This window comes from Corythoichthys intestinalis, chromosome 5 (assembly GCF_030265065.1).
Source record: "Corythoichthys intestinalis isolate RoL2023-P3 chromosome 5, ASM3026506v1, whole genome shotgun sequence".
Taxonomy (NCBI): Eukaryota; Metazoa; Chordata; class Actinopteri; order Syngnathiformes; family Syngnathidae; genus Corythoichthys; species Corythoichthys intestinalis.
This window is the reverse complement of record NC_080399.1, coordinates 31,034,113-31,061,409: the sequence shown is the minus strand read 5'-3', so window position 1 is coordinate 31,061,409 and position 27,297 is coordinate 31,034,113. Positions and strand designations below refer to the sequence as shown.

Here is a 27,297-nt window from a genome sequence, read left to right as displayed (position 1 = left end):
TTTTGCTTGAGGATAATCAAAAGGTTCTCATAAGAGTTGAGGTCAGGGTTGCGAAACAATTTTACAACTGGTTTTTGCTCACGCGGTTGTTTACAAAGTAGCAACTGCACATATGAACAACCATGCCTCGCGTGTCCTTCTATAACCAAATTACGAAACACACTTGTTTTCAATTACCTGTGAAAGGTTCCCAAAATAATCATAAAATTAGTTTGAACAATATTTCGTCATTGTAGTGGATCCAATAGATTGTACGTTAAAAAGCATTTGCTAACCATTGCAATCTGTTGCCATTTATGTTTCAAATGATATTCCAAACTTCTTTGGAGCTTTGCTGTACAAAAGACAAAGATTTACAACATTCGACACAGTATTTGAGATACACTTTATGCTTCTCAAATGTTGATATATAGCTTAGGCTTTATTATTGTACAAGTGTTATCAAAAAATTGATAATTCAGAGCACAGCTATCTATATCCTGAGGCGAGGTCAGGCAGGCGCTCTTAAGAGTAAAGCTGTTACAATGTATTATTTAATTGGTAACCGTGCAGCCTGGCCACCCAAACTTCATGATATGACATATTTTGTCTTATAATCATGGGACCATTTTTCATCATATGACATATTTTGTCTTATCATGAGACTATTGTTTTACCAGTAGAGGTGCACGATAATTATCGGTCCGATAATAGGAATTATGACGTCATCCTAATAAATCCGATAACATTATTAAAAGGCCCGATAATATTTTTCGGCACGGTGTCGGTGGATTGGGATGTGTGGGTTTGTTTCCACTCTTGTTTTGCCATAACGCAAAGTATTGGTACTGTCCTAGAGACTGTATTTTTCCATCATTAAGTGATAAACCTTACTATGGCAATTAGCAAATGTTTGCATTTTACAGTGTTATGTTTAGAAGTTCTAGAGAAGCCTTTTGGTTATTGATAGGCTTGTGTTCCTGTAATTGCCAGGTTAATAGAGTTGTTTCATGGACCAAGACCACAAGTCTCCTCACCTGTTGCACCAAATGTTTTAACTGCTGACAAATCCCAATACCTCTTGGGTTTGTTTTAGTTCAGTGATCATTGATCAGGGGAACACTTTGTCAATGATATTGACTGATTGATCGTGATTGACTCAAATTATATTTATTTAAAAAAATATTGGCACTTCATTTGAAATCAAAACTGTTCTTGTCTTTGTTTCGTTCATTTTAATAATGTTCATGTCATCATGAAAATTCTGGTCAGGTCAAAGGCAAATCTATGTTGAATCCACCACTAGCATTTTTGACCTACAGGTGTTCAAAAACGGTGGGTGAAGGTGAATATACATTTAAAAATTAAATATATACTAGTATTATCGGTTATCGAATCGTTATCGGCGTAGAGGAGCAGGAAGTTATTGATATCAGTATCGGTTTCAAAAAATGGATATCGTGCACTGCTATTTACCAGTTAACCCCAGCCTTTCAGTATTATAATCCTCTGAGCTCTGGCACATTAGAGCATCGTTGTACTCTGTGTGTGAAGATGTTCTCCTTGTGATCATAAGTAAACTTTTAAAAGACTTCTGGACTGGCTTCCAGTCCATTTTAGAATTGATTTCAAACTTTTACTGTTTGTTTTTAATTCTATTAATGGCCAGGCTCCATTTTATTTATTGGAAATTTTAACCTTCCGTAACTCTGGCAGGACTCCTCGTTCGACCGGGGTCGAAACTTAAACAGTGGGGAGATTGATCTTTTGCGGTTGCTGCCTCCAGGCTGTGGAATAGCCTTCCCCCCTAAAATCTGCACCACTACGGATCTAGGTCTTTTTAAGTCTCAGTTAAAAACACACCTTTTTAGACTCGCCTCTCACACGGATTAGGATAGCCTGGTTTTATTTGCTTAAGGGTTTTTAATGTTTTGGGATTTTATCGGTTTTATTTGCTGGACTTTTATCGCGATGCGGTTTTTTTTTTCATTTCTTTTTTTTTTTTCCTTAATGTCATTGTATAATACTTTCCTGCCTTTTATTTATCTTGAGCCATGTTTTGTTGTAAAGCACTTCGAGGGCCTTTCGGGTTTTGTAAAGGGCTATATTAATAAATTTGATTGACTTCTGGAGTGAGAGCCTTTTTCTTCTAAAAACAAATGGAGAACGGATTTTCTCCCCTAACAACTTACATCTTGTGTTCGATTCTATGGCCTCAGCCCCTGTAGATCTATCAAAATCGCTTGGTGCGCATATTCATGTTTATTCTTTGAGAATTACAGTTAATTCCCATCCTGTCTTTTCTATACCCGTTTTTCTTGGATTCTTCATATGAGTGTTGATTTTGTCATATCTATGAAAATAGACATTTACAGTAAATGCAACACTATTAATTTAAAACGTGTTTTGTACGGATGGAAGGCTTCCACTTGGTGATAAATTAATGCCCTTGACTATTTGCTTAAATGTCTTCGCCCTTTGCCTGGTATTTCAACTGTGTTCACTTTCTTTATGCATGGGTGGAATGGGGGGAAAAAAAGGCAGGCCAGTGCAAGTAAAAGTGAGCCAGTGGGTAAATCACAAAGAGGGCCAAGTGTGCGTGAAAATGAGAGCATGCCGGACATGAGAACACAGAAGCAAAGAGTGTCTTCCCTCTTAGAGGCTAATCAGATATCTCGCGGTCTTTCATCTTACCTCAAAAATAATAGACTGGTTGTTCTTCTTGAGGTAGAAGGCAAAGACGTAAGTGAACATGAGCGTTGAGCGGCACTGGCACAACACGTCCACCGCCTTCTTCAGGAACTGCACCTCAATCCAGGACATGTTGTGCTGCTGCATCTCCTCCATCTTCTGCTTGACCTGAGCATACAGCTTGTGCTCAAAGCGCAGGCTCTGCATGTGGTTCATGTAGCGGTTGCAGTAGAATAGGTACCTCTGCAAGGCCGCCCTTGAGCGCTGCGCTCAGTAAGCAATTGCACCAAAATGTTATCATGGATTCAAATGGAGAGCTGGATCACTCTTGCCAGACAACTTACCTCTTGAGCGTCTCTAGCGGCCTTAGCATCGTCTTCGTTGTAGCGATTGCAATTGTACCTAAAATGAATTACACTGCGTTATACTCCGTTAATTAAACTGGTCTACAAGCCAAATGCTTCCTGGATAAAAGTCGTGGGGTTTACTAAATTTGGTTGCACTAAAAAAAAAGAACAATGAGGTCAAAAGTGCCAATGGGCTATAGTTTTTGAGATACAGTAACTGGCCGAAATGTTAAAATAATAGGTATTAATTGAAATGGAAATGGTTATTTCGGAGTAAACATTTCTACTTAAAAATATTGCCTACCATGACATAATATATGCTTTTTTTCTATGTATTGCAGAAATCCTGGCGTTTTGGAAGACGACAAAATGCATTAATGTAGACACATTTCATAGGCAATGGCACACACTGCTATATCCCTCTCAAGTCAAATTTAGCAACTTGTAAAACTGAACCTAAATGATTACACCAATGTATCTTTGTAATCATACTTAGCCATGAATATCTTGAATACTTTAGCCAACGATAACTAAAATCTTTTATTTTCCAGTCCAAGTCACCACACCAAGTAGAATTTAGCCATTAAGTTTAGAAGACCAGTGTTACTTATGAGAACTTTGAACAAAAATCATGGAACTATAGTGAAATGTAATGTGTGTGAATTGAATTGCTCCGCTTCAGGAAAACAAGATGCGCCAAACAAACATGAGGTATGGCTAAGATTACAAAGGGTTGGAAAACTCAAGAATTGAGCAAGCTATGACTCTTCAAGAAATGTCTAAATTGGGGAATTCAAAAGTTAAGGTATCACTACATTCAAATGCATTAGGTTAGTTTTAATTAGGAACAGGTAAAATACTGAATACTACATTACATTATAGTATTTTCACATTGTATAATAATAAGCAAAGCTTCAGTTCCCCAATTACTTAGCAATTGCACATTCATTCTCACGAATTACAATGCAGTTTCAAGTTTCTCCAACCCAAGGAAAGCTGACACCACAGTATATAATGCTATCCAATAGAAGAGTTGAAGTACAAGAAGCAGTTCCAAAATCAATTTACCAGGCAGAACCATGTGGTTCCCAGGGGCCCAGGCAGACCCAGCAGAACTCTGCTTTGCAGTTCTGATTCCGACAAACCATGTGATTGCAGCCTCCGTCTTTTTCTATGGTCACATGGCACTTTGGACACTCCTTGAAAAGATGGAAGGAGGGAAGAGTTCACTTTTATAGCATGTATTTTTCATTTATAGCATATATTAAAGTGGAAATTTAGCTTTTATTGTAGTTACAGTGTATAAAGCAGGAAAATGCACCGCATAGTGAATGTGTAAGTACTTCACAATGTTTTCAAGTGGCACAAGGGTTCCCTCTGCTGATTATGGTGACACAAATAGGAATACAACCACCTTATCTCCAACCTGACCCATTTTACTGACCGCCCTCTCAGTTGATCTGTGCTTAGCCTATGAGACTTATCAGTTAGATCTGACTGCAGCTAGTACACAGCCCAGCAAAGCAGGGAACAAAACAATTATGTGCTAAAACAATGATTTTTGTCCTAATGGTGGCAACCAAATTGGAATACCAGCATGGCTAGAATGCAGACAGTTGCATGTTTGACTTTACCTTTGTATTTGCAGCAATCCAGTTTGAGGTTTCACTGTCATCGTCACATTTTTTAATCCACTTTCTCAGCCACTGCAAAAGTAAAAAAAATTGCCGAACATATCATTAATCCAACTAATCCACTCTTGACCGACAAAGGTTCATATTTGGAGCCATAAATATTTGCTCCTACCTTACACTTGACCGGATCGTGCCAGTTCTCCCCACAGTTGAAGCTGCAGATATAAAAATGTATGAGTAATACACATTTTACAGAGAACGCATTTTTCAATGTTTGTTTTTCTCATACCAGAACTGACGGCCACACTTGCACCTCACTGGTTTGGCATCTGGGTACTGGACTTTAACGACGTGATGGCAGTCTGGAGCGGGGCACCACTTTAACAGTCGATTGCACTAAAAATGACACACAAAATGCTCATGTTATACTTCTCATGAGCTACATGTATTTTATGAGATACTTCAAAGTAAAGTAGGTTGATTTTACTGAACTGGTTTTTTCTACATTTTAATATTAAGTCGTGTTTGAAATTGAAAATTCATCTTACCTCTACAAAACTATTTGTAATTAAATGCTGGTACTTCAACTTGACTTTTGAATCTGTTATGAGGCGCCTGTAGGAAAAGCCAAATGATTTGTTAGCATTTCATAAAGTTAGCGGACTTTGTACAGACAGTAAAACATTTGGAGAATTTTCTGGAAAGGGCAAACAACCAATGTTCACTGCACGGGGCAACAATTTGAGGGGAAAAATCTGTTGCTTTAGGCCTGACTTTTTTTTTTTGGTAGTCAAAAAAAAAAAAAAAACTAATCACACAAGTTCCCCACAATTTGCCTCCTTATTGGTACTAACATAAGAGTTAAATAAACATTGTAGTCATGCCGGCTTCTTTCATATTTGATACTAGTTTTTTTAAAAATATGTAATACAAGTACATCTTCATCTCAAATATAGTGTTTTTTTCTATGATGCAAGAAAAAAAAAAAACTATTTTGCACTGTCCATAGATCAATTAGAAGACCGTCAGGTATCTTGTTAGTGGGAGACATCACTATGTAGGTTAAGACAATTAGTGTCAGCTTAAGAGTCAGAGTGAGGGCTAAATGAGTTACTGATCCAAGAATCCAAATGAAAGTAGTACCGTGGTCTCAACATGAAATTAAAAATTTCAAAGAGAGGAAAATGATTCCTTCATTTTACATTATTTTTCTTCATGACCAACAAATCACCCTTTAAACAAGCAAAAAAAAAAATACTTACATGACTGTGTTGTCATCAACCAAAATGTCACAACTATGAGCAGGACATGAAATGGTCTGCGAAGGAAAGAAGACATCATTGAGCCAATACAAACACTGATCTTTTTTTTCTTTAAATATAAAGATAGGTTGTATACCTGTCCCATTCCTTCTTCTATGATTTTAGTAGTTAGGTAATCGCCCCAACATTGCATGCAGAACTTGTGTCCACACTCCAAGCCGGTAAAATACTGCAAAACACAAGCGTGTTAACCCTTTAAGCCCTGTAAACATAACTGGGCAAAACATGATCAAATTGTGTTTTCCCACATTCTATTATGTAACGTATTTAGGTCCTTAAAGTCTAAATGAATTTCTTCTGAATTCGGCACACCAGAGAGAAGTGTTAACTCATTCACTCATGGCAGCCACACTAGTCAACAGAATGAACCTATCGCTAAACCACGCACCCAAATCAGAAAACTTGAACAACACTCGTAGAGTTGCATAGGAATGAACTGCGTGGTCGTGACTTAAAACATCTTTTTTGTAACTTTAAAACTCCAAAAACCCGATGGTTAAACGCTGTGCATGGGGTACCAGTAAGTCAGACAACAGGTACCCTGAAAGATGGGGGGGGGGGGGGTGCCTTTTTCAAAGCCTAAAAGAATGCTTGCCACATGCAAGTTATGGATAAGGTTCTGTTGTCGACCAAATAAACAACTGAATGTCAAGACAATCATCAAGGACACTAATGCTTGCTCAAAGGTAAGTTGATGATGGATTTGTCAAAAAATTTTGATAGCATGTAGTAGAAACAGACTCAACTATTAATGTTTGTTTGCTCACATTTCACTGCCTACTTGTTTACTTGCCTGTTACTACACAAATAGAATATAACTAATCTAAACTGTCAAGACCCTAGCACTGAACATCCCAAGTAAACACCACAAACTTTCTATAAAGAAAGGAATATGTACGTAAATTTGGTCATGGATGCACACGAAGGAAAGTTCTCTTCACACACACCTAGCATATGGCTGCAGTCAACTTGACTGCATGCTGCACTCTCCCCACTAACGCCTTGAGCATTAATATACTTTTCATGTTGCACATGTATATTTATTAGAGGTTGGAATCTTGGGGCACCTCACAATTTGATTATGATTCCGAGGCTACGATTCGATTATAAATTGATTATTGATCCACAACCCTCCCCAGCTATGAGCTGCTTTTAATGTTTCAAACATTAGCTACAAAAATAGTACAAAAACACTCTCTACACCATTCTGTATCAGCAGCTTTAAACTACACTCAATTTAATGTTGTGAATCAACCGTTACAGATGTTAAAATTGCTCCCTTTATTCCATAATTTCCCTTCTGTCTACTTTTGACATGTGAAAGTTTGAAAACTGTTACATCATTTAAAGATAGATTCAAGTCAAGATTTTGCCAATTTAGAATTTTAGATAAAAAGGTAATTAGATTCGCTCGGGAGGTTCGCTACAACAGAGCCTTCCTGAGAAGTCTACTGCTTTAAGATGGTGGATTTTACTAACGCCGGCGAGTGTCATTTCGCATCTAATTCTCTATACATGTGCTAACGTGGCAGAGTGTCATTTCGCATTTAGTTCTATGTGATATCTACTGTAGCATTATGTGGGCGTAGCTTGTAGCAACGTGGGCCAAGTTTGCAGCAACTGGGCGTTGTTTGTAGCGGCTGTCGGCGTTTTTTTTATCTAGCGGCATGAGTTGTGGAATGTGGATGTTTACTCTCGGTCCGTTCCTCATTGCGTCCCGAAGCCCGAGCCGTCTTTTTTTAGTTCCGCTTTACTTAGCATATTTAAATAATCGGAACATAGATGTTTGTGAATCATTCTCAAATCTTCAGCGGCCGAATCGCGAATAATCTAAGAATCGGAAATTTCAAACACCTTTAATGTTTATGATGCCAGTTATTTATTTAACACCTCTGGATAATATTGAGAATCCAACTGAAAGTTAGTCTGCTCATTCATCGCCAAAAAAAAGCTTTGGGAGCCAAATCTGAAAGAACACATGACATATTTTACTAGGTAGCTAACATTATAGCGAGATACAGTGGTATGAAAAAGTATCTGAACCATCAAATGTTAACCCTCTGCCTAAAGAGACCTAAAGAGCAATTGAAAACATTTTTGAAACATTTTTTTTTATCAAACAATTTAAATCAGGTGTGTGCCCAATCACTGATGAGTGGTTTAAAGCTGCCCTGCTCACTATAAAACACACCTGGTGAGAATTGTCTTGATGAGAAGCATTGTGCATCATGGCTCGGTCAAAAGAGCTGTCTGAAGACCTGCGATCAAGGATTGTTGATTTGTATAAAGCTGCAAAAGGATACAAAACCATCCCAAAAAGTCTGGATGTCCATCAATCGACAGTCAGAGAAGTTGACTACAAATGGAGGGGGTTTGACACTGTTGCTTCTCTCCCAAATAGTGGCCGTCTACCAAAGATGATGCCAAGAGTTCAGCGCAGAATACTCAGAGGTAAAAAAGAACCCTAAAATGTCTGCTAAAGACTGACAGAAATCACTGGCACAGTCTAATATCTCTGTGCACACATCAACTATATTTAAAACTATGCCCAAGAATAGTGTTCATGGGAGGACTCCACGGAGGAAGCCACTACTGTTTAAAAAAACATTGTTGCTCATTTAATGTTCGCAAAAAGGCACTTAAACACTCCACAGAAGTTTTGGCAAAATATTTTGTGGACTGATGAAACCAAATTTGAATTGTTTGGGAGTAACACACGTCATGTTTGGAGGAAAAATGTAACAACTCACCAACATCAACACCTCATCCCCACCGTGAAGCATGGTGAAGGGAGTATCATGATTTGGGGCTGTTTTGCTACCTCAGGGCCTGGACAACTTGCAATCATTAATGGAAGAATGAAATCAAAAGTTAATCAGGAGGTTTTACAGGAAAACCTGAGGCCGTCTGTCAAACAGCTGAAGCTAAAAAGAAGATGGATGCTGCAACAAGACAATGATCCAAAACACAGAAGTAAATCGACTTCAAGATGGTTTCAAAAGAACAAAATACACGTTCTGGAGTGGCCAAGTCAAAGTCCAGACTTGAACCCCATTGAAATGCTGTGGCATGACCTAAAGACAGTGATTCATGCCAGACATCCCAGGAATTTGATTGAACTACAGCAGTTTTGTAGAGAAGAATGGGCCGAGATTAGTCCTGACCGATGTGCCAGACGGATCTGCAGCTACAGGAACCGTCTGGCTGAAGTTATTGCTGCCAAAGGGGGGCCACAAAATATCAAATGTAATGGTTCACTAACTTATTTTTCCCCCTTCTGTCATTTTTTGCATACTATCCTCATTAAACTATGAAAATCTATAAATGTTTGGGTGGTTTTAGTTAAAGCAGGCGCTGTTTTTACATCTGTGTGATTTTGACAAAGATCAGCTCACATTTAATGGTGATTTTATGCAGAAATAAGAGAAATTCCAAAAGGTTCAGATACTTTTCCATACCACTGTAAATATTCAGCTTGTGGAGTTTCTCGTTTTCAAGTTTTAAGCAACTGGTAGCATTTCGCCTTCATTATAGTAAGGGTCGCCTCTCTCTGCTTCTAAACGAAATTTATTAAATAGTAATAGTAATAATTTAAAAACAGGTCTATTGCCAGCTGTGCAAATTCAGGAATTTGAACTCCCGCCATCATCCATTAATCATTCGTTCATTCAGTCACTGTCACTGAGAGAATTCAACAGTCTTGATTTGTCTTGAGTTTTCCAGGAGGTCGTGGCTTAGCGATAGATCCATTGCATATCTAATGCTATGATTAAAGACACTTAAACACTCAATGCATCATATCACTTTCATGACTCACAGAGTTTGGGAAATTCAGATAGCAGATCTGACATGGCATGTCCTGTGCTGATGATCTCGTGTTGATTGGAGGACGAATCCTGGGCTTCTTGCTGGGGTTGATGACGTGACACTCGGAGAAAAGCTTGTCCAGGTTACCATCAAAATACCTGTGGAGACAAATAAATAGGAAAGAACCTCGACATCTCAGTCAACTTGTCATGCCGGCGTGAACATTAAAATAAGACTTAATTACAATATAGCGTCTCATTACCTCTCCATGAGTTTTTCCTTATCCCAGTTGAAGTGACTAAGGAGGATGCGTGTAATTGTTGCAGGGTTCTAGGGAAATCAAAGACAGGTATTAAAATTATTTCTTATTATTCACTTTCACAGACCTGTTTTTGCTACTCAGAGTGGCTTTCATTCCATTCTGAGCATAGCCACCGCTCTTGTCGAGACATTAGTACAGAGCATGCCCCAATAATGTCAACTTATCTCTAACAATGACAAGCCAGAGGTAATTTAGGGTTCAGTGTCTTGCCCAAGCATTGAGGCAGCCAGACGGTCTATGCCAAACATCATCAATAATGAAAAAACCTCAATACATTTCCCATACCATGTAATTTGAAGGTGCTTAAAGTATATGGTGTGCATGGTTTACATTGTTGTTCAGCCCTATGAAGTCATGTCATGCTTGGAGTAAATATATTTGTACCAAAACTATTGTATGTGATCAACAAAAAAACAATGAAAAAGGTCACCAATTTTCCGCTTCTAAACAAGAGATTGAAAACTAAAGATGGCAACGGGAAGGACTGTCTCATTAATTTCTTTCTCAACATGTGATTTTTGGCCATGACAAATACAATTTTATATATTCAATAGGGTGAGGGAAAGAAAACACAAAATTATTAAAATACCTAGCTACCTGGAACTTGATCAAGGTAGCTAGGTACACTCAGTTCCCACTGTAGACCACTTAGGTTTGTTGTGTACTCACTGTTGCACAGCCCTAAGAATTTTTGGCACTGCTTTCCTCTTTTTGGGGAGGGTGCTTTATGGCTTTAAAGCAACTCTTCTTATAAATGTAATCACAATTGAATTAAATTAAGAAACTTGTGAAACCTTTTACCTCACAAAATCTGGCCTCCGTTGACTTTGCATTAACAGGCTAACCATAAATGGGTCCATTTTCTTCAGTTTTGAGGGATCATAACTTTGCCATCATTTGTCACCGGAAAATGACCACTTGCCTTAAAATAAGTGAAATAATTCCGGTTTCGTTTTAATCAGTGTATCCTTGAAATTTTACACACCCACACACAAAAAACATGTTGCAATTTCTAATTAAAAAATATTCATTAGTTGTATTATTTACCCTCCTCTGTGTGGCAATGACAATTGAACACTCCATGTGACTTGTATCACATGACAGTGCATTCTTAAACCACTGGAAAGTTCATTGGGTGCCATGTATGAAGTGTCATACACCGAGGACCCCCGTATGAGAAATAGTGACTATTCAACCTGAATTCATAATCAATAGACAAGTGTTGATCGGAAAGTGTTGTGGGCTAGTAGGCATAGTGTAATAAGGACATAAGTGAAACAAAAAAACAGAATTGCAACTCAGCTGGTTTATTGTGGTAAAATAAACCACTTATTTTGTTTTTAGAATTCTTAGTTTTCTCTCAACAAAAAGTAACTTCACTAGTAGTTAGTGATATGTACTGTGGAGTAAGAATATATGAAAAATTGTGGTGGGGACTTATGTCAAATGTCTGAGTGTCACCTGTCACGAGAATCTAAATTCAGTGATGAGAGAAACAAATGGCAAATCTACCTGTTGTGATACCCCCCTGTATTTGCAAGACATGATTAATTTATCATTTACAATAACAGCCATAACAATACAGGCAAACAACACAATGCCTTACTTTACATATTTGATGACGGAAAGTCAAATTATTTCCATCATTTGTTGACACACAAATGTTTTAAGGCATAGTCACACACATCAAAAGACAAGTAGCAATTTGTGAGGACTGAGGGAAAAATCAGGAACAACAACCAGGTTAAAGAAGGCTCTCTAATGGTTCCAAACATTGGCAAATATCTTTTAATTTTGGACCTTGAACACTATGACTGCAGAAAAACAGTAACAGACGCAGTATATTAGTGAGCTTGATATATGGTAGTTTTAACAGATTTGGCAGAGGTTGAAAGATTGAAAACTGACATCAGACTAAAGTAAATGACAGAAAACAACCGATTTCTCTGCACTCGAATACATCTGTTCCCACTATATGTGAGAATCGAGAGTCGATTCCAATTTATTGATGCTATATAGAAATTCTACATTTACTGCGATCAAATATTCTAAACACCACCACTCTGTCCAAGTTCCCCAGTATTTAGGTTAAGTGAGTCAGTTGGCCAGTCATCCTTGTTATAGAATAACAACACAATAAACACACACCTCTATAAAATTTGCTGCCATTAACACTGAAAACAACACACAACCTTAACAAATGAATCATAATGGATAATAACCGAGCATTAGAAACTGCTAGCCAGTTGTGTTAATGGCCTGGATAACCAACTCAAAAATCGTAATTTTTACATTTTCCCAAAGTTTTTCATAAAAGTAACAATTACAATTTACCTTTGCTGGTAACCAATTATGCATATAAAGGTGTAATTCAGTTACCAATTCGATTACAAAAAGATGTAATGGCTAACTAAGTACTTTCATTTTATATATATTATTTTTTTATTTGCACGACACAGCAAGATGGTCAAGAGAAATGCAAAGGTCTTATGTCCACATGACTTATTACACAGTATCTATGATCATGTTACAGTTGGGTGTGTTTTTATTTTTTTAGTATTAGTGGGTCACTGCAGAAATACAAAGATAGAATATTATTGCGGGGAATAGATGTTAAGATAATGCTTAAATTCGTCTGTTTAGTCAATGTTATAATAGTATTTTATTCTTTAGTACCGGCTTGTATTGTGTTCATATTAAGAAGAAGCGTTAATAACAAACGGGTGAAAACATTTAACGTGTTCAAAGTATTGTATGGTGGTGTTAGGCCGCTTTTTGTGAAAACCAAGGTAGCTTTCACAGTTGTTTTTCCCAAGTGTGGCATGTCGTACAAGACAGCAAATGGAGGCCCACATCACGAAGAGGTGCCACTGCACAACGTTTCTCCTGAAAACCTTGCCTGTTCCAAAATGATTAAATTGAACCATCAAACTGACGTTCTGCACGAACGCTCACTCTAAAATATAGATTTCTAAAACGACATCAACCTTGGTATCCTTGAGATGTAGTCAACTGACAAAACTAATTCGATGACCAAGCTTTTCGACAAGTGTTGAAAATACCGTTGACTCCATTGTAGTTAAATAATTATCTTTATAGCGTAACATTAGGGGGGAAACAAATCAGCTATGTTAGGCAGTGTCTCACGCATGGAGCATTTTCCTATTGGGTAAAAGGAAAAAACACGACTTCTGAATTTCTAGCGAGCAAGGTGGCTAATAGCAAGCTAGCATTAGCAATAACTTCTCAACAGGGATTAGACTACTTCCTGGATGGAAGTGCAGTTATGTCCATAGTTTAATGTGGACCACATATGAAATTGTGCTCTTGTGCATTACGTCCGCTTTAAACGTATTCGTACCCTCCCCGGCTAACCTGTCAACTTCCAGCAAGTAAACTACTCCAGGAAAGAGAGCTAATTGCTAAGCTAACAACCATGGCCTGTTTACGGGTCATCAAGAGCCCCGGAGGCTCCGGACCTCGGTCTTTCTGGACCATGACACGACAAAATTCATACCTGGATAACCTCGTTGACCTCCTTGATGCACTCCACCATATGCTGGAGGATCTGTTCAGCGGTCAAAACCTCAAAACGGTAGTCCTCCTCTTCTTCCTCGCCGGGGCCTTGACCGCCTCCCACCGTATCCCCGCACTCGTCCCGCTCTCCGGCGGCCACGACGGGATCGACCAACTCCACCTCGCCGAGCTCCAGGGTCTCGTCCTCGGGCTCCTCTTCGGCGCTTTCGTCGCTACATTCCTCCTCTTCGTCGTCGTATTCATAGTTATAACCCTCGTCTGAGTCCATTCCTAGGGGCGCTTATCAACTTGTGACAAACTCACCTAGCGGTCTATATACACAGTGTTGCCGCGGTTGCTCGCGAGGCGAAGTGATCCGAGCTTGTTTTCCAGGCAGCTGCGAAAATAACAACAAAACGTCGCCGCTGTTAAGCCAACAAAGGGACACGGCGTCACAAATTGACGACGCGCTGACGTCACACGGACTGTACAGGAACCCACGAAAAAAAATACTCGGTTCCTAATTAAAGCCTTCCCAAGGTGACGAAACGTTTCCCGTTGCCGCAACACGTTATAAATTGTTAGACCTATTCGGACACTAATTTAGAGTCCAATTCAAAATTACGTCAAGCTTTAAATCTGCTCTCTACTGGACAGAACTGTAATTATTTTTAATAATTCTGTTTGGAATTAAAAATGTCTGCAGAATAAATTTTAAACGCATATATGGCAGAGGTTATTGTTTTATGGGTGCAGCGTCTTTTCAAATGATCGCAAAGGGATACACCTACAACGGAGAACATCCAAGGCTTTTACAGCTTTTCCACTTGCCAGCAAGATAGTAGTGAAAGTCGGGCGCGAGGAATCATCGACATTCGACCCATCCCAGTTAAATTTGATTTGACGTCTATTGCCGTCAATGGCAGCCAAAGAGTTAAGCTATGTGAGATCACACACACACAAAAAAAAAATCATATTGATTTTTATTTACAATTATGTATTCTTTGTTTTATTACTTACTTTTTTTGTATTTTTTAAAATTCTTTTTTATTACCAGTTAAATAAATGACTCCTCCCCAACAATGGAATATTCAATTAAATAATTAAATTTATTTAAAACTGTTTGTAAATTGTTTCATTGCCCATCGCAAGATACATGCAGGCAACACTGATACCACAACTGGATGTCAACTGGGGACCGCAAATATTATCCCACGGACTGCAATTGGCCCAGAGGCCACGTGAGTGGCCCTGTCCTATATAAGGATGATAAAAACATGTAAGAAAAAAGTAATAATTCGAACATGAGAGGGTTAAATGTGTGCATAAATTGATTGTAAAGTGTGTGATTCAAGGGTGTAGGTTTGGTCTCAAAATTGGGAGGGACGATATAACAGCATAACCTGCATGTACAATTTTTTGCTCCGGATGGGACATTAATAAGACAAAACAGTTTGGGTGAACGGAGGTCAGGGCTACATTTCTCATGAATATGAACCTAATTAATTGATATGCTAAATAAGGGGTGCTCATTACGTCGATCACGATCGACCAGTTGATCGCAACGCTAGTGTGAGAAGCTCGTGGCATCCCAAAACTTTTTTATATGTACACAGTTCATTATGATTATGTTGCGTGTATGTTGTGTTGTGTGAGCAACATATGAGGTATGCAGCATCCGTCTCTCTCTAAGCAGCTTCTTGCTCACGTTTTTCTGGGTTTATTTTATTTTTCCAGCAGAGTTCACTACATTTCTCACATTTTAATTAACGGTAACAGTAGAAAACACAAACAGAAAGACACTTCCAAGCAGCTTCCTACTCGAGTTTTGCAGGTAAGCAAGTTCACACAGTTTAATGTTATGCTAATGCTGATGCAGGTCGTACTTTCAGTAGCAAAATTAGTGGTGTATTTCCCACCTCCACAACATTGATTGACGTCTTTTTAAATCACAGTGGCTGCTGCTGGCCCAAAAAAAATCTCTAATATCCCTTGTGTTCAAAGGGGGCGGAGGAGTCGGCATGATGTTGACATGCATTTCTGTCGGGGCTGTGTCAGTGAGCGTGCGTGCGTGTGTCGGTGGTGGGTCAAGTCATCAGCCAATCAAATGTGCGTTTGGGGGGTTGGGGACCGGCGCATTCAGCAAGTGAAAAGGGGTAAATGTAAGTTTGAACATAATACAATAATTCACTTAATAATGGTATGATCAATTATATCCTGACAACATATGGGAAGACAATCTAAGTTATCTCTACAACTGAACTCTTTATATATTGCATCTAAGGTCTACAACTGAACTCTTTACATATTGCATCTAAGGTTGCTTAAAGGTTGGTGGGTACAATTTGAACATCCTGAAAAGTTGGTAGTGTTATGCCCTACCGTCCCTATGCAAACTTACGTCCTTGGTGTGATAATTATCAAAATATATCTGCACAAAGAGCACATGCACAAATAGTTTAACCATTTTTTGGAGAAAACTAAGAATTCTAAAAACACATTGCCACGCAGTTGTAAAATCTGTCATGTAACAACAGTAATAAAAATTCCAGGTGTCATATAAAGCTTAACGTTGGTGGGTTCTGAGAGCTTATTTCACTTTTACTCACTATTTACTAATCACTTTTAAAACAAATACAAAGAAACACGTGAAAACAATAAGAAAAAGATGATCGTACATTCGGCAGACTACACTGATTTATGTCGACGCCCCTATGATGGTAAATTATTTTTTATAACCAAGCTCAGCTGCGAAAAGCAAAAATCTGCGGACAAATGATGAAGCACTACCCCAAAAAAAACTTTTTAAAGGACTGCTGGTGCTGGCTGTCCACATATAAAATGGTTATCTGCTGTTTTCCACCTTGGCCTTTGGCATCAATTTACCACAAGGTGACGCTCAAGTACTACTTTTATATCATGCAGGGTTTGGCCCAAGTACAAAAGCAGTGAATAAGCGAGTTTATTAAGAAAAAAAAAAACAAAAAATAAATAAGTAAACACCCACCCACACACAGACACAAACACAAAAACAGTGTTTAAGCGAGCTTAGCAAAAAAGTAAAATAAATTAATGAATGAGAAATGATGAAACAAAACATTATGATGATGATAGCTTCCAAAATGACAGTTTATAGCATAGCTCTATAAACAAATCTGTCTATCTCTTGTACCTGACCTAATATGAATAAATACATGGGCAAACAACCACATAAATAAATGAATTAATTAAACTACGCAGCAGATAAACCTATTCATGGCCAAGACACTTGGTGTGCACTCATTGATTTTAGGTTCTCATGTCACTCCAGCCAGGGCAGGGCAGACTAGTCCTGTCTGTCAGAGGATGTTCAGGAGAGATGTTTTTGCAGACATAAACAACCTCAAAGACCCAAAGCAGGTGGGGAATAGGCAGGGCCAGTGTTGCTGAGTCAGTATGTCTGTGCCCCCCATCGGCATCAAAGTGCCAGGAGAAATGAGCCTCTAAAGTGATTTCATTTCAGTCAGCACAAAAAGCTAGAGGTTTTGGCAATTTTACTCCTTTTGCACAGGGATATTCTAGCTATTCTTTCAAAGGACTACCTGCAATATATAAACTGTTATGTGACGTTTTCAAGTACAATATCAATCACACCAGTGTGAGGAAAGCAGGACAGAAAATGCATTTTCACAAAACATGCAAACAAATGTACCAAACTATACCAGATTAAATTCCATTTAATGCAGATGCATTTATACAACAAGCAAACTAGTGGACTGCAGACAGCTACGGTTAAAGCTCTAAGAAATAAAAGACAAAACAGATATGTTCCCAGATAGCAGACTGACGTTGAAAAGATGTTGGATCAACATTCCGCTGTCCATCTTATATCGTTGAATCAATGTCACTTTTGAACCCTAAATTAATGTTGTTTCAATGTTGAAATCCTTACAAAACCTAAATGTCATTTCGATTATTAATAATATTGGAACAACGCTGAATCACTGTTATGTTTTCAACCAAAACGCCCGCTCATCCATGATTCAATGACTTTTCAATCATATTTCCCGGTCAATCATAAAGCTATACTATTTTTCAACATTAGTTCATCAACCATAGGCGGAGTTTGACTCTTGGGGCAGGGGAGGGCAAAACATGTAACGCAGTGTCAGCAATAAAATTAATTTACAAGAATAGTTATTGTAATAAGTTGACAATGGGCGTTTTTTGTTTCCCATCATTCTTGAGGGGAATTCTAAATCAAATGGCTTAGGCAATACTTTTAGCTAAGATCGTCATCCACTGAATGTGGGACGCCCGCCGGTGTCGTGCCAATGTCATTACCCTAGTCAAAAATTGTATCCCCTGGGCGGAGCCATATGGAGGTAGATTCGTGTCGTTATTATTCAATCAAAAAAAAAAAGTTGCTTCGATAAATAAAAGTTGCTTCAATCAAAAAATATATTTTCAATTAAAAAAAAAGTCGCTTTAGTCAAAAAAAAAAAAAAAAAAAAGCGTTTGAATGCAAAAATAAATTTTAAATAAAAAAAATGCATGTGAAAGCTATTATTTTTTATTTGATTGGAGTCAAGTTTTTTTTTGACTGGAGCAACTTTTTTGATTAAGGTTTGATTGAAAAATTTCAATCATAGAAAAACGTTTTTGAAAGCGAAAAAATATTTGAGATTGAAAAATTTGCCTTTGAACACTTTTTTTACCTTTTCAAACATAATTTTTCATTGAAAAAGTTTTTTGGGATTGACGCAATCCTTTTTGTGTTCGGGCCATATTATGGGTAGGACATTTGTGTCTAAATCATTCAATCCCCCAAAAAGTTGCTTCAATCCAAAAAAATATTTTCAAAGAAAAAAATCATTTGACAAATAAAATTGCCCTCCCCTAATTTTTGATTTTTTGAAAATTATATGCTAAGCAAATGACCGCCTAAGGTGCTAGTCACATGAACTGTTCGAAAAATAATTTTGGGTCCATTATAAAAATATATATTTTTTGTTCATTTCATTCATTTTTGTTGGTTTTATTGCTTTAAGACATACATACATACATACATACATACATACATACATACATACATACATACATACATACATACATACATACATACATACATACATACATACATACATATATATAGGAAAGTCAATTTCCTGCAATTACACTTGTCGTCGAAAATTTCGATGTCAACCATACTGATGCTAATGTCGGTCTGCTATGTGGGTTGTGACTTAAAGAAAAAAAATATTAGGAACTAACATAATTTGTTTACAGTTTTTTAAAAATTTTATTTTATTAATGTAGTTCAATGTTATTTTCCAAAAACGCATACCTTATTAGTCGTAAAGAAATACATAAAAAAATAAAATAAAATAAAAAAAATGAACAAACCCTTTCTGCTTTTTCCATCTAAGCGTGTTTAATTGGCGAGGGTGAGAAGAGGTGTAACAACTACAAGACGCCAGGTGGGTTCAACTGTAGCTTTTTCTCGCCACGAAGAAGAAATTTGAGAAAACCACGGAAGTAGTACCAGTTAGCAACATGAGCTAACCGAAACCTGAGCCATTAAAACACCCCTTTTAGGTTGTAAATGTTTTAGTTTTCATCTAGTGAATATATTTAAATTGACAATGTTTGGGAAATCCTACATGCTTCTTCCTCAGAAAGACCCGAACGCATCGCGGTCTCCTGGACTATATGTATCCGCCGACACCTTTTCACAAAGAGGCTACCATAAAGGACTTTCCTTTGATTACATCCCAAATGTTTCTGAAAACCATTTCAATGGTAGGTGACGTAACCCTTTTAGGTACACTGTACTACTGTATAAGACAGTAGGTACTGTACAGTACACTACAGTACAGTAGTACTAAGATAAGACAACTTACTGTTAAGTACAAATATTGCGGTGATGCAGTTCTACACACTTAAAATAAATAAATAAAAAATATATAAATATATATTGATCTTTGCCAAAATGTTTTTCTGCAACGTTTTTTCTTTCTGTCTTGTAGATACCTCCCAGGGATGGGTGTCATGGGTTTGTAATATAATTGTCACCTTCCTCGTCTACATATTCACTTTTATAAGCTTTCCAATAACTGGATGGTTTGTATTAAAAGTAAGCCAGTTATCACCATACAGCTGAAGTGTTTACCTCATGTTAGTTGTGACCATCTGAATCATGCTTGCAGACTGTACCAAACTACCAGAGGGTAGTTGTGTTTCGCTTGGGCCGTATCTGTCCTCCAAAAGGTCCTGGCATTGTCCTAGTGCTGCCCCTCATTGACCAGTGGCAGCGGGTTGACCTGCGCACACGTGCTTTCAATATACCTCCCTGTCAGGTAAACCAGTTGTAGTGACATAGAAGAACTGTGCTCTTTATTTTTTTGCATTCTATTTGGATGTAATCCATTATTATGCTTTTATACAATGCAATACAATAGTCGATTATATCATAATATTATATAATTATATAATACTATATATTGTAATAATAATAATAGTAGAGTCATATTAACTCATTCACTGCTGTTTACTTGGACAGACATCTAATTCATTTTACCTGGGATGGATGGGTGTCATTGAACGATTTTAGTGCCATTAACTTTGTCCAACAGGGGGCAGTCAATGAGTACTGATCTTTCCTGTGCATTTTAATTTTTCCAGTCTCTTTTTATTAAAGGTACATACCAGGGATGGTGGCCTCTTTGCTGTGGGAGCAGACATTCAATTCAGGATCTGGAATCCTGTTTTATCAGTGGTGTCAGTCCAGGACCTAAATGCTTCAACCAGAATGACAGCGCAGAATGCTTTAACTCACAGCCTTTCTAAGAAGACGGTCAAAGAAATCCAAACAGAGAGAGTGAAACTGGGAGAATATCTTGGCGTAAGACATCTCTTAACATGAGAGTTCCTTTCGTCTGGTTCATGCTCAGGTTTAATGCTCTCCTACCGTCCACAGATAGACATAAATGAGATGACTCGGCCTTGGGGGCTAGAAATAGACAGGGTAGAACTCACCCCAGGTTCTCTTCTCAAAGCCCCGGAGGAAGGACACCGAGGGCCTCTCGTTCCTCCCTCTTTACCCGGACTAGAGGGCCTCGCAGGCCCCCTTCAGCAGTTGGCCATGCACTTTATGAGCCAAAGCTTGCAGCCTCAGCAAGGTAAGGCCTCATGCTCACACCAAGTTAGGGTGCTGCCCTCATTGAAGACATGTTGTTTAACACTGTCTTATCCCGCTGTAGAAAGCACTGTAACATTTGTAGATGAGAAGAGTGGCATCCATGAGATGGCCACAATCAATTCTATTGAAGAGCTCCTACACGCTATCCAGTTGGTTCTATCTGAAACTTTGGTGAAACATGTCGGCGCCTGCTTCCAATTTGAAATAAGCTCAGGAGAGTCACAACAACAGACTTACTATGTGGATTTAAGTCAAGGTGAACCACACAGAAAATGTGTTCAGTCATATGAAAGAAATAAAGCTGCACATATTATCAACAAGTCGCGCTGTGTGTATTGTCTAGGTCATGGGTCTGCTGGATCCGGATCACTGTGCAGCCAGCCAGATGTAACGCTGAAAATGTGCGACGATGACCTTCTGGCCATGTTTCAGGGAAGACTGCAGCCATTTGCGGCCTACAGCAGTGGGAGACTTCAAATTCTGGGGGATATTCAGACTGCTATGAAGTTGGAGGAGCTCATTAAGCTGCTTAGAAAATAATATTTCAACTCGTCATAGACATCCAATTTTGTTTGAACACTGAGGGGCTGGCAGTATGTCTATTACTGTGAATGGCTGCCAATGAGTATGAATTATTTATTAAAATTTTACTTTGATGAGAACTCCGTTTTTTATTGTTTGCACTGATACTCTCGCGATAAATGAATTTCTTCTAAACCTGGTTTATTTTTTTCTTTAACAGAACTGTTAAGAGGTGTAGACGAGTGTACAAAAGTAATGCTTTAAAACTGCATCATTCCTTGTTCAATTACATACAGTAAATACAGTCTAAAAAACGCAGCTGTCTAGGGCAATCTAAGGCTGCAGTGTATCGCCAGTATATGATGCAACTTTTGGGAGCCTTGAGAGCAAGTGGGTGGAGAAAACTACTTAAACCAGCCTCCAGCTCTTTAACCTGCTGCTTTTGACAAAGCAGCCAGAAAAGTTGAGTTGCAGGAATGGCCAGGTTAAGTTTGAGGCGTGGGCTCCCTGTGCATCCTGTGAGCTGCCTGGATGAGCTAATGGCATCGGGCACCCGCAGAAGCAGCAGCGTACCAATGGTCAGACAGGCGTTCGGTGAGAGCGGCAGTATCATCAAACCCTACAGCGAGATTCCCGGGTTGTGGAAGAACGGCATTGCCAACCTGTACAATTTCTGGAAGCTAGATGGCTTCAAAAACCTTCACCGGATTATGATGCAGAATTTCAATACTTTTGGACCCATTTACAGGTATGGATTAACAGATTGCATAAAATATGAGGAGAAATTGTCAACAACTTGGAACTAGGTTATTGGTTTCAGTATTGTACAGCAAGAATTCAGATTTCTCCAAATCCAAATTTGGCTAATGTGCCCTTGAGCAAGGCATGTAACAGTGTTGCTTGGCTACTACAAAAGTATTATCTTCTATTACATAAATTATGTTGCTCATATGACTCTTGTCCCCTCTCTCATCTTGAATGTCAGAGAAAAAGTAGGATATTATGAAAGTGTGAATATCATCAACCCAGAAGATGCTGCCATTCTGTTCAAAGCAGAGGGTTCTTATCCCAAAAGACTGAAAGTGGAAGCCTGGACCTCATATAGAGACTACAGGAATCGTAAATATGGAGTTTTACTGAAGTCTGTTTTTCTTTTCCTTACGTCTACGCATTTAGCTACCAGTTGTTTGGACTCTTGTAATTTTAATATGGATCTATTATCCATCAGGAACGGGCCAGAGTGGAGGTCAAACAGGGTCATCCTCAACAAGGAGGTTATCTCCCCAAAGATGCTGGGCAACTTTGTGCCCTTGCTGGATGAAGTGGGTCATGACTTTGTGGCCAGAGTCCACAAGAAGATAGAACACAGCGGACAAAACAAGTGGACAACAGACCTCTCCCAAGAACTCTTCAAATATGCATTAGAGTGTGAGATTGCATCGTCATATACAAATTGGGTGGACTGTGATTACGATTGTGACCATTTGTTCCCTTCTACCTAGCGGTGAGCACAGTGCTATACGGGGAACGTCTGGGCCTGATGCTGGACTACATTGATCCAGAGGTTCAGCATTTCATTGACTCCATCACCCTCATGTTCAAGACAACCTCACCAATGTTATACATACCTCCGGCTCTCCTCAAAAGAATTGGAGCTAAAGTGTGGCGGGACCACGTGGATGCTTGGGATGTAATCTTTAACCAAGGTACGATGCTCTTAGGATAGCATGTGACAGGTTAATATATATATATATATATATATATATATATATATATATATATATATATATAATGTGCTTTTCCTCCTCAGCTGACCGCTGCATCCAGAACATTTACAGACAGTTACGTAGGGACAGCGGTCACACCAAAAAATACCCTGGAGTTCTGGCCAGCCTGCTCATGCTGGACAAGCTGTCTATTGAAGACATCAAGGCCAGTGTCACGGAGTTAATGGCTGGGGGGGTTGATACGGTAATCAAAAGTCCAAACAAGAACATTTCAGAAGATATCCACTGTGTTGATGTGGTCAACCTGTATGTGTGTTGTATTTTTAAGACCTCTATCACATTGCTGTGGACGTTATACGAGCTGGCCAGACATCCTAACCTTCAGGAGGAACTCAGGGCTGAGGTGTTATCTGCTAGAGCACAGAGCCAAGGAGACATTGTGGAAATGCTGAAGAAGATTCCTTTGGTCAAAGGAGCGTTGAAGGAAACACTAAGGTAAACAAAATCTTGGCAAATACAGTGTCAGTATTTTGCATACAGAATAAACCCTTAAATTCTTGTATTCTTGTATCCTTCGAGGTTACATCCAGTTGCAGTGAGTTTGCAAAGATACACAGCAGAGGACATCATTATTCAGAATTATCACATTCCAGCCGGGGTAATTTATGATATGTGACAAAATCTCTTTGAAAAAATGCTGGCTTATCTTATTAAAAATGAAATTTGGAGTTTGTACTTGTCTTTTGTGACACTAGTCTTGGAACTTTTATGTCATGTGTCAGACACTGGTGCAGTTGGGGCTCTACGCAATGGGGAGGGACCCTAAGGTGTTTTCTCGTCCAGAACAATATCAACCTTCTCGCTGGCTCCGGACTGAGACCCACTACTTTCGCAGCCTGAGCTTCGGTTTTGGCCCGCGCCAATGTATCGGACGCAGAATAGCTGAGACCGAGATGCAGATCTTTCTCATCCACGTGAGCTACACTCTAGTATCAGCATCTTTTCTGATAGGATTACATACCGTATGAACAGTTGTGTTTTCTTCCTCTCTGTTCAGATGCTTGAGAACTTCCGGGTGGAAAAACTGCGACACGTGAATGTGCAGAGTACCTTTGAGCTCATACTTCTACCAGACAAGCCCATTTTATTAACATTGAAGCCCTTGCAAAATAATTGATAACGACGTCTCACAACATGAAGTGACGTTTGTCAATATTTACCACTTAATGCATTTATAAATTACCTCAGGATTTTCTTAAAAGGTGAAAAATTTAATTCAGAGGCTTATTGAACAAAGTATGGATGGACGTGTTTGAGTACAACATAACAGTGGGCAAAAAGATACAGAAACTTAATTTAAGGTGCATTGCAAGTGTATTTTATCAAACCACGAGCAAATAAAATACTGAAAATGACACACACGTTATTCTCATGATATGATTTCTTGTGTCCCAATTACTGAATAACAATTGTTTGATGTCATGTGCAATTTGTTTGGGTTCCTGTTTCCATTTGCCTTGCAGGCCAATAAGACATCTCGTAGAGAAATTCAACATTTAATTAAGATGCTCAACTCAACTGTGTTATCAGCTCATTTCTCTACTCTAATGCCAGAAAATTATGGAGGTAGATTTGTGTCTTTATTATTCAATCCAAAAAAAAGTTGCTTTAATTAAATAAAAAGTTGCTTCAATCAAAATATATATTTTCAATCGAAGAAAACGTCTCTTCAATCAAAAAAAAAATGTGTTTGAATGCAAAAATAAATTTGAAACTCAAAAAAATATATTTGAAAACTATTTTTCTTTGGTTGAAATTTTGTTTTTTGGATTTAAGTCAAGTTTTTTTTTTTGATTGAAACACCATTTTTGATTGAAGTCATGTCATTTTGCGTTTGGACCACATTTTGGCTAGGACATTTGTGTCTTTATTATTCAATCAAAAATTAAGTCGCTTCAAACAAAAAAAAATTATTTTCAAAAGAAAATCACTTCAATCAAAAATTTTAAAAATATTCAATCGTAGAAAAAAAGGTTTGAATGCGCATTTGAACACTTTATTTTTCATTCAAACCGTTTTCTTTGATTGAAGCAATCCTTTTTTGTGTTTGTGCCATATTAGGGGTAGGACATTTGTGTCAAAATCATTCATTCGCAATAAAAGTTGCTTTAATCAAAAAACTTTTTAATCAAAGAAAAAAATCATTTGCAAAAACTTTTTAAAATATATTTTTTTAATTTGAAATATATATATATTTTTTATTGAAGTATCACTTTTTTTGAAAAGCAAAATGTTTTAAACTCTTTTTTTTTTTCCAAAGTGGAAAAAGTTTTGAACACACTTTTTTTTGAAGTGGGAAAAGTTTTGAAGGCACTTTTTTTTCGATTAAATCATTTTGACACAAAGATTCAACTTCAACGCTAGTTCCGGTGTGTTTGAGTGGCAGCTGATTGCGCCAATGGCATAAAAGTATGAAGCAAGAATAATGGCCACCAGGGCACCGGTACGCGGGTGTGACATCGGCATTTCACCGGAGTACGGTGCCCTGCTGCTTAATGTGATTCAACACGGCGAACTTCACCCGCTGCCCTGACGTGACGGTTGGCAATTGGTTCCAACCGGAGTGTCCGCGACGCGCCGGTACAAGAGTGGTCAGCGAGTGGCCCGACACTAGCCTGCCCAGTAAGAGAGTGGACTACCGGCGAGTCGCTGGCGTCCACGCCTGGAGCCCCGTCGCTTCAACTTTGAATGAGTGTCGTGTCATTCGCGGACCGTCCACTCGACAGCCGGCCTCCGCGCCTGGGGGGTGATATCGGGGTCCGACCAGTGTGCCGCGACAGGGCAACGTGCCGTTGCGGGTACTCCGGTGAAATGCCGATGTTGCACCCCCGTACCGGTGCCCTATATTTGGCTTGGACTCCAGGAGAATCCGATAGCTGGATGGAGCCCTGGTGGCCATTATTCTTGCTTCATACTTTTATGTCATTGGCGCAATCAGCTGCCACTCAAACACACCGGAACTAGCGTTGAAGTTGAATCTTTGTGTCAAAATGATTCAATCGAAAAAAAGTGCCTTCAAAACTTTTCCCACTTAAAAAAAAAGTGTGTTCAAAACTTTTTCCACTTTGAAAAAAAAAAAAGTTTAAAACTTTTTGCTTTTCAAAAAAGTGATACTTCAATAAAAAAAAAATATATTTCAAATAAAGAAATATATTTTCAAAAAATATATATTTTTGCAAAAGATTTTTTTCTTTGATTAAAAATAGTTTTTTGATTAAAGCAACTTTTATTGCGATTGAATGATTTTGACACAAATGTCCTACCCCTATTATGGCTTGAACACAAAAAGGATTGCTTCAATCAAAGAAAGCGGTTTGAATGAAAAATAAAGTGTTGAAATGCGAATTTCTGAGTCTCAAATATTTTTTTCACATTCAAACCTTTTTTTCTACGACTGAATTTTTTAAAATTTTTGATTGAAGTAATTTTTCTTTTGAAAATATATATTTTTTTGTTTGAAGCGACTTAATTTTTGATTGAATAATAAAAACACAAATGTCCTAGCCAAAATGTGGTCCAAACGCAATATGACATGACTTCAATCAAAAATGGTGTTTCAATCAAAAAAAAAAAAACTTGACTTAAATAAAAAAAAAAAAATTCAAAGAAAAATAGTTTTCAAATATATTTTTTTGAGTTTCAAATTTATTTTTGCATTCAAACACATTTTTTTTGATTGAAGAGACGTTTTCTTCGATTGAAAATATATATTTTGATTGAAGCAACTTTTTATTTGATTGAAGCAACTTTTTTTTGATTGAATAATAAAGACACAAATCTACCTCCATAGAAAATAAATGTTCAAACACATCCTTTCACCAAAGGTCAAACGTTGTCCTTCAGGAGATAAAGGGATGCTGTGCTCGCAGAGCCTATCAGTGGGACCATGACCAAAATGAACTCCTCTGCTTTATCACACATATACACTCACAAGGATTAATAAACACATTTACAAACTGAGTACTTCATCACTATTCTCTTTACATGTCATTATGAGGGGCATGTATGCAAGAGTCAGCGATCTAAAAAATCAGATTGTCCCCCCAAAGTTGAGGGAAAACAATTCTGGCATAGTTTTTATATACCCAATATTCACCACTAGATGTCTCTTTAGCCCTATCTAATAATAAAGACGACACCGAACAGGAGACACTTCATGGACCATGTTTAACTGCAGCTCCCAGTTAAAA

At 38.2% G+C, this 27,297-nt stretch overlaps 3 protein-coding genes across 4 annotated transcripts in view; 2 read left to right on the top strand and 1 right to left on the bottom strand.

Moving 5' to 3' along the window:
• arih1 (ariadne ubiquitin-conjugating enzyme E2 binding protein homolog 1 (Drosophila)) overlaps window positions 1-14,121 on the bottom strand; it is a 39,130-nt gene extending 25,009 nt beyond the window's left edge. The window contains exons 1-12 of the mRNA XM_057835719.1: window positions 13,620-14,121; window positions 10,043-10,110; window positions 9,791-9,938; window positions 6,050-6,142; window positions 5,914-5,969; window positions 5,200-5,266; window positions 4,941-5,047; window positions 4,824-4,866; window positions 4,652-4,723; window positions 4,086-4,216; window positions 3,015-3,072; window positions 2,674-2,934 (exon numbers count right to left, since the gene is read on the bottom strand). Of these exons, the coding sequence (XP_057691702.1) occupies window positions 2,674-2,934; window positions 3,015-3,072; window positions 4,086-4,216; window positions 4,652-4,723; window positions 4,824-4,866; window positions 4,941-5,047; window positions 5,200-5,266; window positions 5,914-5,969; window positions 6,050-6,142; window positions 9,791-9,938; window positions 10,043-10,110; window positions 13,620-13,907 (1,392 nt within the window). The 5' untranslated portion in view covers window positions 13,908-14,121. The remainder of the gene's footprint in view (window positions 1-2,673; window positions 2,935-3,014; window positions 3,073-4,085; window positions 4,217-4,651; window positions 4,724-4,823; window positions 4,867-4,940; window positions 5,048-5,199; window positions 5,267-5,913; window positions 5,970-6,049; window positions 6,143-9,790; window positions 9,939-10,042; window positions 10,111-13,619) is intronic.
• A 4,996-nt stretch (window positions 14,122-19,117) lies between these two features.
• stoml1 (stomatin (EPB72)-like 1) lies at window positions 19,118-21,460 on the top strand. Of its 2 annotated transcripts, XM_057836537.1 has the most exons (7): window positions 19,118-19,399; window positions 19,627-19,733; window positions 19,807-19,956; window positions 20,298-20,501; window positions 20,577-20,778; window positions 20,860-21,054; window positions 21,142-21,460. In XM_057836537.1, the coding sequence occupies exons 1-7, from the start codon at window positions 19,243-19,245 to the stop codon at window positions 21,336-21,338; spliced, it is 1,212 nt and encodes a 403-aa protein (XP_057692520.1). In that variant the 5' UTR covers window positions 19,118-19,242; the 3' UTR covers window positions 21,339-21,460. The 2 variants fall into 2 exon arrangements, with proteins under 2 accessions (XP_057692520.1, XP_057692519.1); XM_057836536.1 differs by having other exon boundaries at window positions 20,577-21,054.
• A 118-nt stretch (window positions 21,461-21,578) lies between these two features.
• Window positions 21,579-24,406, top strand: LOC130916105 (cholesterol side-chain cleavage enzyme, mitochondrial). The gene is made up of 9 exons (XM_057836535.1): window positions 21,579-22,068; window positions 22,306-22,461; window positions 22,549-22,748; window positions 22,823-23,026; window positions 23,131-23,291; window positions 23,376-23,542; window positions 23,627-23,705; window positions 23,830-24,021; window positions 24,105-24,406. The coding sequence occupies exons 1-9, from the start codon at window positions 21,797-21,799 to the stop codon at window positions 24,222-24,224; spliced, it is 1,551 nt and encodes a 516-aa protein (XP_057692518.1). The 5' UTR covers window positions 21,579-21,796; the 3' UTR covers window positions 24,225-24,406.
• Window positions 24,407-27,297: the final 2,891 nt, after the last annotated feature.

Coding starts and splice junctions, on each gene's coding strand:
- stoml1 (XM_057836536.1), top strand. CDS start 19,243: ATGTTTGGGAAATCCTACATGCTTCTTCCTCAGAAAGACCCGAACGCA. Junction 19,957..20,297: donor TCAATATACCTCCCTGTCAG/GTAAACCAGTTG, acceptor TTTTTATTAAAG/GTACATACCAGGGATGGTGG. Junction 20,502..20,576: donor AACTGGGAGAATATCTTGGC/GTAAGACATCTC, acceptor TACCGTCCACAG/ATAGACATAAATGAGATGAC.
- LOC130916105 (XM_057836535.1), top strand. CDS start 21,797: ATGGCCAGGTTAAGTTTGAGGCGTGGGCTCCCTGTGCATCCTGTGAGC. Junction 22,749..22,822: donor CTTCAAATATGCATTAGAGT/GTGAGATTGCAT, acceptor CCTTCTACCTAG/CGGTGAGCACAGTGCTATAC. Junction 23,027..23,130: donor GGATGTAATCTTTAACCAAG/GTACGATGCTCT, acceptor TTTCCTCCTCAG/CTGACCGCTGCATCCAGAAC.